General features: G+C 49.8%; 2 protein-coding genes across 5 annotated transcripts; one reads left to right on the top strand and one right to left on the bottom strand.

Annotated features, from left to right (window-relative positions):
- The first annotated feature begins 1,175 nt into the window (after positions 1-1,175).
- On the top strand, positions 1,176-9,157 carry Kat5 (lysine acetyltransferase 5). Of its 4 annotated transcripts, XM_005351744.2 has the most exons (14): positions 1,178-1,361; positions 1,461-1,527; positions 1,844-1,912; positions 2,000-2,136; positions 2,418-2,573; positions 2,663-2,737; positions 3,035-3,109; positions 3,587-3,835; positions 3,912-4,001; positions 6,442-6,582; positions 6,659-6,752; positions 8,218-8,377; positions 8,484-8,565; positions 8,653-9,157. In XM_005351744.2, the coding sequence occupies exons 1-14, from the start codon at positions 1,350-1,352 to the stop codon at positions 8,785-8,787; spliced, it is 1,542 nt and encodes a 513-aa protein (XP_005351801.1). In that variant the 5' UTR covers positions 1,178-1,349; the 3' UTR covers positions 8,788-9,157. The 4 variants fall into 4 exon arrangements, with proteins under 4 accessions (XP_005351800.1, XP_005351802.1, XP_005351801.1 ...); XM_005351743.2 differs by having other exon boundaries at positions 1,176-1,527; XM_005351746.2 differs by lacking the exon at positions 2,418-2,573 and having other exon boundaries at positions 1,180-1,361.
- A 79-nt stretch (positions 9,158-9,236) lies between these two features.
- Positions 9,237-10,309, bottom strand: Rnaseh2c (ribonuclease H2 subunit C). Its single transcript, XM_005351742.2, has 4 exons — positions 10,122-10,309; positions 9,820-9,998; positions 9,625-9,744; positions 9,237-9,371 (listed from the first exon to the last, which is right to left on the bottom strand). The coding sequence occupies exons 1-4, from the start codon at positions 10,291-10,293 to the stop codon at positions 9,345-9,347; spliced, it is 498 nt and encodes a 165-aa protein (XP_005351799.1). The 5' UTR covers positions 10,294-10,309; the 3' UTR covers positions 9,237-9,344.
- Between the last annotated feature and the right edge of the window lie 3,803 nt (positions 10,310-14,112).

Here is a 14,112-nt window from a genome sequence, read left to right as displayed (position 1 = left end):
CGAGACCAGCCTGGTCTACAGAGCTAGTTCCAGGACAGGCTCCAAAGCCAGAGAAACCCTGTCTCGAAAAACCAAAAAAAAAAAAAAAAAGTATCTCCAAAAAGCAATAATAATACATAATTTAAGTTAGATCAGAAGACAGAAAGAAAGCAAGACTAGCCTGCAGGCCTCCCTCTTTAGGTACACAACTTCAGAGTCAAGCGGCTGACAGTGTCTGAGAAATATCTGCACTGTCAGCATTTGACTTCTATCTCCAGTGCTCTCCTGAAAATGGCACCGTCCTGGATCCTGGGATAGCATCCAGTATCGTCAGGGAAATTTCTAACTCCAAAGAACACCACAAGCCGGGCGGTGGTGGCGCACGCCTTTAATCCCAGCACTTGGGAGGCAGAGGCAGGCGGATCTCTGTGAGTTCGAGACCAGCCTGGTCTACAAGATCTAGTTCTAGGACAGGCTCCAAAACCACAGAGAAACCCTGTCTCAAAAAAACCAAAAAAAGAAAAAAAAAAAAAGACCACCACAGCAGAATTCACTTCGGATATTTAAGGAAAGCACAACTAAACGAAGACCACAGATTGGCTGCTCCCACCCTGTGGAACCCCCACACTGGTATTTAGAGCAGTCCAGGATATAGCAGTATAGGTAAGACAAGTAGTCACACAGGTGGAGTGACATCTGTATTTTATTTTACCACCCCACACGGGGTTTCTCTGTGCAGCTCTGGTTGTCCTGGAACTCTCTGTAAACCAGGTTAGCCTCAAACTCAGAGATCCGCCTGCCTCTGCCTCCCAAGTGCTGGGATTAAAGGCATACACCATCACACCTTTAAAATAGCCTTATACTATTTTAAAAAGAGAAACCCAATATTCAAAACTAGAAAAACTCTTGGTAAGTCCCTACGCCTGTGCAACTATATGCAAACATGTGGCTGGGTCTTCAAATCTCTTCAGCCCCACTGACTCTCCAGGGTCCAAAATCTCACTTCCCAGCTTCTGAGGGTTTCGCTTCCTGCTGCCACTACGAGGCGCCCGAACAAAGCACAGGTCAAAGCCTAACCACTCGATCTGCGTGACCCGCGTCGCACCCAGTGGGCGTCACGTGACAGACTCGGTCTTCCTCCAATCGCAGTGCGAGCTGTGGGGATTCTGTCTATTACTTGGTCTCAGGCTTACAACACCCTGTTCTTCCATTCCCGAAGTGGGCTTGCTCCTTGCCACCAGCGAGCCAGCAGTGACTCTCAAGTGTTTTTTTTTTCTTAATTAGCTTCGCGGGGCTTGGGCCTGTAGCTCACTCAATTCCGGAAGTGACGTTTCCCAGAGGGGCCGGAAGTGGCAGTGGAGGGAGGGAAGATGGCGGAGGTGGTGAGTCCGGTGCCCGGGGCGGGGCGGAGGGAGCCAGGGGAGGTGGGTAGAGCCCGAGGCCCCCCAGTAGCCGACCCTGGCGCCGCGCTGTCTCCCCAGGGGGAGATAATCGAGGGCTGCCGCCTGCCCGTGCTGCGGCGCAACCAGGACAACGAAGATGAGTGGCGTGAGTGACGTCGGGGGGCGGGTCCAAGGAACCAGAGGGCGAGGGGCGGGAGTCAACGAGCACACGGGAGGGGGAGGGGCTTCTGCAATCCTGGGGCGGTCGCAGATACTCGGGAGGAGGGGCGTGACTTTTAGACGTGCGGCGATGAGCCGGGCGGGGCTTGAAGAGAGGTGTCACTTGGTGACTGAAGAGGTCTTGAGCCAACCCTTCTAGGTGCTGGGGTATAGGGATCCAGCCTGGAGGTGGAATTCAGGTCGAAGGGTGGAGTCTCATGACCTGGCTAGGCTAAGACCCCCTGTCTGTGCTGTTCCCATAGCCCTGGCTGAGATCCTGAGCGTGAAGGACATCAGTGGCCGGAAGCTTTTCTATGTCCATTACATTGATTGTGAGTACTGGGCCGGGAAAGTGGGGTTGCTGGATAGGATTGAGGGCAGCTTCTGGCCTTCCTCCTGAACCATTTCCACTGCTGCAGTCAACAAACGTCTGGATGAATGGGTGACTCACGAACGGCTGGACTTGAAGAAGATCCAGTTCCCCAAGAAAGAGGCCAAGACCCCTACCAAGAACGGACTTCCTGGGTCCCGCCCCGGCTCTCCCGAAAGAGAGGTGGTGAGTAGGTCCCCCATTTCACCTTTTCTCTGCTGCCTCTTCCTTCTGGCATCTCTTGGCCTCAGGGGTTCCTGAACGGGCAGGAGGCAGCATTCTCCTGCCATGACTTCAACTTGCAAAAGGATGGGGGCCAAATTGCAGGTGTAGCTCCAGAGTCCACTATTGCCTAGCTTTAGAAAAGGCAGAGGGTGGGATTTGACCATTCCATGTTGAGGGGCCCATTTGCCCCTTCGCCATCCCACCATCCCCACCCCAGAGGAAGACTGGACCTATCTCTACAGCCGGCCTCCGCCCAGGCCAGCGGGAAGACCTTGCCAATCCCGGTCCAGATCACACTCCGCTTCAACCTGCCCAAGGAGCGGGAGGCCATTCCCGGTGGCGAGCCTGACCAGCCGCTCTCCTCCAGCTCCTGCCTGCAACCCAACCACCGCTCAACGGTACCCTCAGCAATTCCAGGGACCTTGCTTTCTTCTCAGGTCCCACCTTCTCTACCTTCTGACCCACCTTTCCTGGTTTCTCTCTGCAGAAACGGAAGGTGGAAGTGGTTTCACCAGCAACTCCAGTGCCCAGCGAGACAGCCCCAGCCTCAGTTTTCCCTCAGGTGAGTCTTGCCGTTTCGTTTTTTAAAGATTTATTTTTATGTGTATGAGTGTTTTGTCTGCATTTTGTATGTGCACCATTTGCCTGCCTGGTGCCATGGCCAGAAAAGGGCACTGGGTCCATTGAAACTGGAGTTAGAGATGTTTGGCCACCATCCATGCTGGGAAGGGAACATATGTCCTCTGAAGAGGAGCCGCCTTGACAGCCCCTCCAATCTTACCCCTTCATCTTTTCTCAATCTAGCACCCTCCTTCAGGCTCGTCTAACGCTCATCCTTTCTCTTCTGTCTCATTCACAGAATGGATCAGCCCGTAGGGCAGTGGCAGCACAGCCAGGACGGAAGAGGAAGTCTAATTGCTTGGGCACTGATGAGGTGGGTATCAAAGAACAGAGGAAAAGAAAAGCTGGGTGAAGGGAATGGACTTGGGCAAGGAGAGTTCATTCAATGACTAATTTAAAACCATACAAGCTGGGCAGTGGTGGCGCACGCCTTTAATCCCAGAACCCAGGAGAGGCAGGTGGATCTCAGAGTTTGAGGCCAGCCTGATCTACAGAGTGAGTTCCAGGACAGTCAGAGCTATACTGAGAAACCTTGTCTTGAGGGAGGAAAAAACCAAAACCAAAAACGAGGTGGTAGGCAGTAGATGGTGATGAGATTAAGAGCCAGGCAGATTAGCCATTAGGTGATTTTCATCATATCAGTTTCTCAGTTTTGGTTTATTTTGATAAGAGGATTATGATGCTTTCCCCTTAGTTAATGTTAGGTTTAAAGAAACCTATGGCAGGGTTGTGAGCCATGTTCTGCTTAACTGTCTGCTATAATCTACCACTTCCAACTTGCCTTGGGCAGGACTCTCAGGACAGCTCAGATGGAATACCATCAGCGCCACGCATGACTGGCAGCTTGGTGTCTGATCGGAGTCACGACGACATTGTCACCCGGATGAAGAACATTGAGTGTATTGAGCTTGGCCGGCATCGCCTCAAGCCGTGGTACTTTTCCCCGTACCCACAAGAGCTCACCACACTGCCTGTCCTCTACCTGTGCGAATTTTGCCTCAAATATGGCCGTAGCCTCAAGTGTCTACAGCGCCACTTGGTATGAGTGGTCTTGGGAGGCCTGCCTATCCCGTATGCCCACAGCAGTCCCCGCCTGATCCTCCTTTTGTCCTTAGACCAAATGTGACCTTCGGCACCCTCCAGGCAATGAAATTTACCGCAAGGGCACCATCTCCTTTTTTGAGATTGATGGACGGAAAAACAAGGTTAGTGGCTGGGGCAGTAGGGCCTAGAATAAACCACATAAACAACTTTTTCTTGCTCAGAACAGTTGACCACTCTGATTCAGCCTGTTTCATTGAATTCCTGGTGTAAAGCAGGGGCGGTAGGAGTGCACAAGACACTAAGATTTAGACAAGCTATTCTCTGAGAGGTCACTTGACGGTAGAAGCAGACACACCAAGGCTACTCAGATCCCAATGGAGAAGTACCGAGAAACGAAGCATAAGTTAGCAGAGTTCAAAGGAAGTTAGCACCAGAACTCTAGGTAGTATATGCCTATAATCCCAGCACTCAGAAAGCTCCTGAGTTCCAGGTCAACCTTAACTATAATGAGTTCCAAGCCAACATGGGCTATAAAGTAAGAAGGACTTAGTTTCGAGGAGCCAAGAGCAAAACAGATAACAACTTATGGTAGCAAAAGTCAAATGTAAAACTAGAGGCAGTTTGAACAGTTTAGCCTAGCTGGGCGATGGTGGCGCACGCCTTTAATCCCAGCACTCGGGAGGCAGAGGCAGGCGGATCTCTGTGAGTTCGAGACCAGCCTGGTCTACAGAGCTAGTGCCAGGACAGGCTCCAAAGCCACAGAGAAACCCTGTCTCGAAAAACCAAAAAAAAAAAAAAAAAACAGTTTAGCCTAGCGTTGTAATCACAACATCCAGGAGGCTGAGGCCAGAGCATTTGAAATTCAAGGCTAGCTAGTAAGACCCTTTCTCAAAACCAAACAAACAAAAAAGATTTTGGATGGGTTGGGTGGCATATGCTGTAATCCCAAGACTTAGGAAGCAGGGGCAGGTGGTCTACTGGTCTGTAGTTCTGGGCCACCCAGGGGTATACAGTGAAGCCCTATTTTGAAAAAGTTTCTAGGTTGACCTATGAGCCTGAATATGAAGGAGAGAACATGTTTTAAGGCAATTCTAAGTAGTTGTCTGACATGCTAGGACAGAATACATGAAAAATAAAAGGGAAGGGAGAGGGGATAAAGCAAGACTTTGAAGGTCAGAGGTCAGGTAGCAGGAACAAGATCATTGGAGGAGCACGTTTGGGTATTCCTGGCTGTCCTATAGTTCAGGCTGGCCTCACAGAGATCTGCCTGCCTGTGCCTCCTGAGTGCTGGGATTAAAGGTGTGCGCCACCACCACCCAGCCACACTAATGTGTATTAAGAGTAAAGCTATCTAGAATATTACCCTACAAATCGTGTGTATAGTAAAGCAGCCAGTCCAAAGTTTTGCAGGAAGAACCACCAAGGCTGGTGTTTTCTTAACCCTCCATTGGAGAATACCAGACCAGTTCCCAGGAGGCATCACTGTGGCTAGAGCAAGAGGGTTTTTGACACCCAAGGACAGCCATGTGGGCAGAACTTCTGTTCTGAGACTGAGTTTGAGGCTAACTCCATGGGGAAATTTTTTTAAAAGGGGAGGTGGGCAGGCAGATGACACCCACTTTAGCCATTAATCCCAGTACTCGGGAGGCAGAGGCAGACACCTGAGTTTGAGGCCAACCTGGTCTACAGAATGAGTATCAGGACAGACAGGACTAAACAGATAAACCCTGTCTCGAAAAACAAACAAACAAGGTCTCACTATGTAGCCCTAGCTGACTGACCTCAAACTTACAGCCTGCCTCTGCCTCCCGAGTGCTGAGATTATAAGCATACACTACCATGCCTGGCTTGGAACATTCTTGACTATTGTTAAGTGGAACAGAAGGCAATGCTGGCCCAGGGCAGGCTTTGTTGGGTATACAGGAAGCTGTGTAGCTCACCTAGGGGCAGGCAGCTAGGTACATGCTCCTGGCCAGTTAAGTGGCAGCAGTGGCGCACCCCTTTAATCCCAGCACTTGGAGGGCAGAGGTAGGCAGATCTCTGAAGTTGAGGTCAGCCTGGTCTACAGAGTGAGTTCCAGGACAGCTGGAGGAGGAGGTGGCCCCTTACCTAAACAGTGGTAATGGCCTGACTGGTGGGGTCAGGGTCCTAGGAGGGAAGCTCATCACTTGTCAACTTGAAGCAGCACAAAGAAGTGCTCCTCAGAGTTCTTGAGATGGCTCAATGGGTAGAAGTCCTTGTCACACAACCCTGGGCACTTGAATTCACTTTGTAGAACCCATACCAGAAGGAGAGAATGGACTTCCGAAAGGTTCCTGACTTCCACATGCATGTTGTGGTTTATGGGCACCTGCGGCCACATATGCCACAACAAAATGTAGCTCTTTGCTGGGCGGTGGTGCTACACACGGCGCACACCTTTAATCCCAGCACTCTGAAGGCAGAGGCAGGTGGGTATCCATGAGTTTGAGGCCAGCCTGGTCTACAAAGTGAATTCCAGGGCAGCCAGGGCTGCTACACAGTGAAATCCTGTCTCAAAAAAACCAAACAAAGCGTAACTCTTTACCCAGAGTAGTGACTGACAGGCCTTTGTCTTTACAGAGTTACTCACAAAACCTGTGTCTTCTGGCCAAGTGCTTCCTGGACCACAAGACGCTGTACTATGACACAGACCCCTTCCTCTTCTATGTGATGACGGAGTATGACTGCAAGGGCTTCCACATTGTGGGCTACTTCTCCAAGGTCAGCACTCACCCCGGCTGTGCCTGGACGGCCATGCCCCAAGCCAGGCCTTTGTTACAACTCACCCCTCTTTCAGGAGAAGGAATCTACGGAAGATTACAATGTGGCCTGCATCCTGACTCTGCCCCCGTACCAGCGTCGGGGCTACGGCAAGCTGCTTATTGAGTTCAGTGAGTATTGGAGTCTGGGGGCTGACGGGCTCATTATCTGTGTGTCACATGCAGGCATGCCCATCACCAAGAGCTGCCAGAAAGGGTCACTTTCCCAAGTCCTTTCCTCAAGTAACTGCCCTATTTCTTGGAGGTTTTAAACCCTCACTTCTCTTTGGCTAAAGGTTTAAGTACTCCCATACTTTTCCAAGCTGGAATCATCTGTTCTCATGTGGAGCAGCTCAGCTCCTCATGCTCATCCATAGGTGTGTACTGGAACACGTTCTCGGTTATGTCACCGGGTATCCCGAGCCTTGCAGGCACATGTGCAAAGGCTGTTTAACCCACTAAAGGATGAGTTTGCCTGTTCTTTGTCACACTAGTCTTTTAAAGCCCAGGAGAGCTTTGGCCCCTTCGCACAGGCTCTTAACTCTGCAGTCACATTGTTTTCTAGTGTTAACCCCATCCACCCCATCCCATTCTCTCAACTATTCTCTGATCTAGGAGCCAGGGAAGAAGGGTTAGCTTTTTTGATGGTGAAACACAGATGCTTTACTTGTTCAAAGTCATGATCTGTTTGGAGTATTTTTCAGTTGGGTGGTTTCAAGTTAGGAATTGCTTTCTCTAGAAACTCGGGGGACTGACCATAGAAGTACCATGAGACAGATACAGGGAGGGGCAATCACTGAACAGGGTCAGGAACTCAGAACTAGAGGAAAGTATGGCATCCAGTGGGTTCATGGGACCATACACATGTGCATCCAGGAGGGCTGAGTAGGAAACCCTATGCTCTCTTGCACTTCTGGCTGCCTTTCCAGACACCAGCCTCTCTGATCCATCTTGTCCAGGGATGATTGAGCAAAGACTGGCCAACAGCGATGTAGCTAGCAGCAGAGAATGTCAAGAACCATTCTCTGGAGGTATAGCTGAGGGTAAGGAAGGCTTTCTCCAAACCAACAGGGCCATCCCCAGGGCCCTGACAAGAGAGTAAAGAACCGTCAGCTCTGCGGTTCCTAAAGGTCTCATTGTGAACTGTCTGGCCTGCCCAGTAGTCAACACAAGAGGGAAAGGACAGTTACAGAGGTCAGTTACCTGCCTCCAAGGAAGCACCTCTGGATTTTTAAAAGCACTAACATTCCCAGGATCACAGCTAGAGAAACTGATGACCCTGAAAAGGCTCCAGTATCCTAAGGTCACAAAGGCCTCCCTCACCACCCTTCCAGTGCCCCCAGACACAGGCTGGGACCGCAAAGGAGAATCTAGCACTTCCATCTCACCAGCTTCCACTGGCTGGCAAGTACCCAGTCATAGCTGCTTTCTAGGTGCCTAAGCTCCTCTACCCACTCAGCAGGCAGGGAGGCTACTCACCCATTACCAAGAGTAAGTGAGAGACAGAAACAGGGCAGCCTAGCTCTGCAGTATCTGCTCTTACCTATACCTGTGCATACCTTGATGCTTACTCAGCCTCTGTGCTCCATTGCTTTAGGCTATGAGCTCTCTAAAGTAGAAGGAAAGACAGGGACTCCTGAGAAGCCCCTGTCAGATCTTGGCCTCTTATCCTATCGAAGTTACTGGTCCCAGACCATCTTGGAGATCCTGATGGGATTGAAGTCGGAGAGCGGGGAGAGGCCACAGATCACCATCAAGTGAGCCTGAATGCCCAGCTGGGGGTGCATGGTACGGCCTGTCTGTTCCTGGGGCTCCTGGGGACAGATGATACCCTCAGGGGACCTAACTTTTGCCCTTCCACAGTGAGATCAGTGAAATCACCAGTATCAAGAAAGAAGACGTCATCTCCACACTACAGTATCTCAATCTCATCAATTACTACAAGGTCAGGAGACACCTAAGGGGATACTGAATGGGGTACAGGTGGCAGACCCTATGCGCTGACCACATGCTGGGTCTATCTCTTGCCTAGGGCCAGTATATCCTCACTCTGTCAGAGGACATCGTGGATGGCCATGAGCGGGCTATGCTCAAGCGTCTCCTTCGAATTGACTCCAAGTGTCTGCACTTCACTCCCAAAGACTGGAGCAAGAGAGGAAAGTGGTGACCAGGCTCTGCCCATTGCAACACCGAGAGCTGGCAGAACTGGGGCTTACAGGCTCTCATCCCTTCCGAGAGGCACGCCAAGGGAGACAGGGCTGAGGACAGCTCCAAAAGGAGAGGCCTAGAAGGGGCCAACTAGTGGACAGTACCAAGGCCAGCTCAGGGCTAGCTGGTTCATGGGCCCAGGTCTGCTCTGAACACAGGGACCAGAAGGATCCAGGTGGCCGTGTACACTGAGCCGGTGGGAGCGCTCTGTACAGAGGACTGTGATTGTAAACATTTCTTTTGTAAAGGAGCAGCTGGAGGGTGGGGTGGCTGCTGGTTGTAAAATTCTGGCCCCTCTTGCCCCCAGCAATAAATTGTTTATATATGCAGAGTTATCAAAAGTTCTTGCCTGACTGGGTGTCATACCATGCCAGCCTCCAGGTGCTAAGGTGCCCACAGACTCACGGGTGTTGAAAGAGCTCATTTATTGGGATAGAAACAGTGGCTCCAAAGTGAACTTATTGCTGGTTTACTGGTGTGAAGGGATCTGTGGCTTTCGTTTTCATGCTCTGGCTCTCAGTCCTCAGGCACCTGTGCGTGAATCTGCAACAGGAGTCACTTCTACTACGTGACTTTTAATACAAAGCATTTAGGTGGGGACCCAGCTACTCAGGGTAATAGTCCCTTCTCAGAAGCCCGGACGATTGAGGTGGAAGTGCCTCCCACCACTCCGCAGTCTGGTCCTCTAGAGTCCATGGTGCTCACTGCCTAAAAAGCCCAAATCACTACGGACGACTCAAACCGGGTGGGAGGACGGACCGAGCCTAGGGAGAAAAGGGCCCGTATGTGTACTCACCGCTGCAGCGAGGCTGGGCCAATCTAGGGCCCTGTGCACTTTGGCATCCGGACCGGGGACCGTTTCCAGACCCCACAGTGTGAAGTGGCTAAAGCTGCCGGTGGCTCCGATGGAGCGGTCCTAGGGAAGGCTGAGTTGAGAACCGGCACCGCGGCTATGACCCTCGTCCCGAGTCTACCCTCTCCCTCTGCTCACGAAATCGCGCGCTAGCGGTTCCTGCGCCTTGTTCGTTTTGTCTTCCGCGTCTCCCGAGTTCAGCTTCCTTATCAGTCCCTTTCCCATCTCCTCCGTCACCATCACGAATCCCGAAAATCCCGGAGGCACAGCCACCTCCTCGCCCTGCAGGCAGCGACCCCGAAAAGACACCTGCAGCCCTGCGGGAGGAACACGCAAAGCCCATCAGGCGGGCCTGGCCCCGGGGAACGGGCTGGCGGCTTCTCCCGCGATCCATCAAGCCCGTGAGCGCTGTGGCCTGCGCTGGGCCTGACGGGACTCACCGTCTGCACCGCTGCGAACGGCGGGCGTGAAGAAGCGTTCCACCGGAGCGGGCCGGCTCACCGGAACCTCGCAGGGCAGGAGGTGCAGCGTAGCCGGCGCGGCGCCACGCAGCGAGCCAGAGCGCAAGTGGACGCGCTGTTTGCCGTCCGCTGCATCGTCTGGGTTCTCCATCACCAGACGCTCGCGGGCTCAGGCAAAACCTGGCGGGTGAAGCGCGCGAGGCCTGTCGGGAGACCGAACACTCTCGGCGCAGAGCCTTGTGGGATTCGTAGTCTTTTCTCCGGAGGCCGGTGTCTGCGAGGACATGCCTTCCTGTGGTCAAGGCTTTTTTATTTTTATTTTTTAAATCTTTAACGGTGTGTGATTTCATCCTCGTGCCTCCACTTCCCCGGTGCTGGGGTTTATAGCCCTGTGCCACCATACCCAGCCCTAACATTTTTCTTTTCTTTTTTTCCAAGACAGGGTTTCTCTGTAGCTTTGGACCCTGTCCTGGAACTAGCTCTTGTAGACCAGATTGGCCTTGAACTCACAGACGTCCACCAGAGTGCTAGGATTAAAGGCGTGCGCCACCACCTTCTGGTGAGCCCTAACATTTTTATGGTTTTTCTGGTTGTAAAAACACTAAATGGAAGCGGGGCGGTGGTGGCGCACGCCTTTAATCCCAGCACTTGGGAGGCAGAGGCAGGCAGATCTCTGTGAGTTCGAGGTCAGCCTGGTCTACAAGAGCTAGTTCCAGGACAGGCTCCAAAACCACAGAGAAAGCCTGTCTCGAAAAACCAAAAAAACAAAAATAAATAAATAAACATGTGACAGTCTTATTTATATAGGTTGTCTGGTAAATTACTGGGTTTTGATGGTGATGAGGATTGAACTCAGGGCTTTGGACATACTAAGCAAATGCTCTAGAATTACAACACTGCAGGAAACGGACCACGGAAAGAACAGCCTATCTCTGACTTGACCCTTGAGCCAGAAACATGGCCAACAAAAGAACACCTTGCCCCTACTGTCTCCTAGCCCCAAGACTTGAAAATCCTGTGACTCGCTGGCCAAACAATGTTTCAAAGTTGGTAGCCAAGCAATACTTCCAGCTCCACCGAACTTTTCTTTTTTTTTTTAATATTTATTTATTTACTTATTTATTATGCATACAATATTCTGTCTGTGTGTATTGCAGGCCAGAAGAGGGCACCAGACCTCATTACAGATGGTTGTGAGCCACCATGTGGTTGCTGGGAATTGAACTCAGGACCTTTGGAAGAGCAGGCAATGCTCTTAACCTCTGAGCCATCTCTCCAGCCCTCCACCGAACTTTTCTACTAGTGCACTGTGTTATGGTCCACAAACCCTATGAAAGCCCTCTCCTCCCCCAACCCTCTGCTGTCTCTCTTTCTGTCCAGAAGCATCTGCCACCGGGAAAACACGTGTAGACCCCAGTCCTGCTTATTTGTTTCTTAAAGCGAGGGACATCGATCGATTCCTCGAATGCATTCTTCCCTGTGTGACTTGTCTTGCAGACCTTTGTATAATAGTCTTGCTATAAAGAAACCTTTTTGTTTGTTGTTTTTCTTTGTTTTTGTTTGTTTGTTGTTGTTTTGAGGCAGGGTTTCTCTGCATATTCCTTGAAACTGACTAGGCAGATTAAGCAGGACTTGAACCCAGAGATCCGCCTGCCTCTGCCTACCAAATTCTGGGATTAAAGGCCCATGCTACCACCACCCAGGAAAGAAAACTTCTTATACCCACTGTAAGAGATTGGTATTAGTTCTGGACCCCAAGACCAAGTTCTCAGCACAGAGATTTATTCGCCCTAGAGGGACAGAGGGCAGGGACTAAGACAAAGACAGGAGATAGAGGATGAGGGAGAAGGGGAGGGGAACAAGGAAGAGGAGGGAGGGATTTTGTCCAGGAGAGAGACAAAGGACTGCTCTGGATAGAGAGGAGATGGGTGTGACTCTAGGCAAAAGGCAGTTTATAAAGGTACAAGGGAAACCCTGTGTTAGGGTGAGGTGTTTAAGTTTGATTGGACGTATTAATTAGGTCAGCCAAAGGGGGCTTTGGATTGCTCGACTTCAATGGTTTGATAGCTGGAACTTGGTAGTCAGCCTCAGGAGGAGGGAGTGGCGAAATAAGGGCACAGACCTTAGGGGGCTTGCTTTAGGAATGGTGAGCTAATGGATTTAGGGAAGCCTAGGGGATGGGAAGGGCAAGGCCTGGCAGAACCATGTCTGCCATGCTCCAGTCAGCGAGAATCCCTCCACTCACACTTTTTTTTGAATTTGAAATCGCTGTTTTTTGGAGAGGAGTGTGCCTTGGACACCATGGAGGCCAGAGTACTAACTGTGGGTCTTGTTTCTCTGCCGTGCAGCTCCTGGGTTCTCAAACTCAAATCACAGTGGGCACCTTCGCCTGGAGACTATCTTGTCAGCCCGATGTCGTCATATTTTCAACATTTTCTCATGTCTGTTGTTTTTGAAAATGCTTTGCACTTTTCAGTTCAGATTTTTTGTTTGTTTGTTTGTTTGTTTTAATCTTGTTCAGCTCTTTGTAATGCTTATTGGTACAAATACCCAACACTGGTAAATGTTGTCGAATTCTTCTACAAAATAGATATAAAATTATAAAAGTTGGGCTGGAGAGATGGCTCAGTGGTTAAGAGCATTGCCTGCTCTTCCAAAGGTCATGAGTTCAATTCCCTGCAACCACATGATGGCTCACAACCATCTGTAATGAGATCTGGTGCCCTCTTCTGGCCAGCAGGCCATACACACAGACAGAATATTGTATACATAATAAATAAATAAATAATATTTAAAATAAAAAATCTATAAAAGTTGATCAAGTTAAATTAATTCATAGATGAACCATATAATTTATTATATAAGTATATGGTTTATTAGGGTTTTTTTTTTTCTTTTGATTTTTCGAGATAGGGTTTCTCTGTGGTTTTGGAGCCTGTCCTGGAACTAGCTCTTGTAGATCAGGCTGGTCTCGAACTCACAGAGATCCACCTGCCTCTGCCTCCCGAGTGCTGGGATTAAAGGCATGCGCCACCACCGCCCGGCGATTTATTAGTTTATAGAAAAGAAACAAGCATTGCTAGAAGACAGTTAAATATTGTATACAGATATTACTTTTTAAATATCTTTTAAAGATTCATTTATTTATTATATATACTGTGTTCTGCCTGCTTGTATGCCTACAGTCCAGAGGAGGGCACCATATTTCATTACAGATGGTTGTGAGCCACCATGTAGTTGCTGAGAATTGAACCCAGGACCTTTGGAAGAGCAGGCAATGCTCTTAACCTCTGAGCCATCTCTCCAGCTCAAAAGTACATTTTTTAAAAACAAAATCTCACTATGTAGCTCTGGCTGGCTTCAAACTCAGAGATCCTCCTGCCTCTGCCTCTCAAGTGCTGAGATTAAAGTCCTGCATTGTCCAGCAGGACAATCAATTTGACTACTTATTTATTTAACCATTAAGCAACCGTGTGTATTTTATATTGATATAGTCACTCATTAGTTACAGGAGTTTTTGTGTTGATTCTTCTAGATTTTTGTATAGTCATGCCACCTGTAGACACAGAGTTTTGTCATTGCCCCCCCCCCAGCTCTATCATTTTTTGCTTTTTCTTGTCTTATTGTATTAATGAGGACTTCCAGGATGATCTCTGAAAGGAGTGTGGAGGAGAGACAACATTGGCTTCCGACTGATCTTAATCGGGATTGGGGATTCTAGCTTCTCACCATTAGGTAGAATGTTAGCTGTAAATGTTCTTTTCTTAGGGGAGAAAAGAGGAGGGGAGGGGAGCGGAGAAAAATATATAATGCCATAAAAACAATTTTTTAAAAAAATATTTATTTCTTATGTATACAATATTCTGTCTGTGTGTATGCCTGCAGGCCAGAAGAAGGCACCAGACCCCATTACAGATGGTTGTGAGCCACCATGTGGTTGCTGGGAATTGAACTCATGACCTTTGGAAGA

This window comes from Microtus ochrogaster, chromosome 8 (genome assembly GCF_000317375.1).
Source record: "Microtus ochrogaster isolate Prairie Vole_2 chromosome 8, MicOch1.0, whole genome shotgun sequence".
NCBI classification, from domain to species: Eukaryota; Metazoa; Chordata; class Mammalia; order Rodentia; family Cricetidae; genus Microtus; species Microtus ochrogaster.
The sequence above is the reverse complement of the archived record's forward strand: the minus strand, read 5'-3'. Positions and strand labels throughout refer to the sequence as shown.

Excerpts from the sequence above, each read along its gene's own strand:
- Rnaseh2c (XM_005351742.2), bottom strand. The coding sequence starts at position 10,293 with ATGGAGAACCCAGACGATGCAGCGGACGGCAAACAGCGCGTCCACTTG. Across the intron at positions 9,999-10,121 it reads CGTTCGCAGCGGTGCAGACG|GGCTGCAGGTGTCTTTTCGG; the intron begins GTGAGTCCCGTC and ends TTCCTCCCGCAG. Across the intron at positions 9,372-9,624 it reads GGCCCAGCCTCGCTGCAGCG|ATTCACGCACAGGTGCCTGA; the intron begins GTGAGTACACAT and ends CTCCTGTTGCAG.
- Kat5 (XM_005351743.2), top strand. The coding sequence starts at position 1,350 with ATGGCGGAGGTGGTGAGTCCGGTGCCCGGGGCGGGGCGGAGGGAGCCA. Across the intron at positions 3,110-3,586 it reads ATTGCTTGGGCACTGATGAG|GACTCTCAGGACAGCTCAGA; the intron begins GTGGGTATCAAA and ends TGCCTTGGGCAG. Across the intron at positions 8,378-8,483 it reads AGGCCACAGATCACCATCAA|TGAGATCAGTGAAATCACCA; the intron begins GTGAGCCTGAAT and ends GCCCTTCCACAG.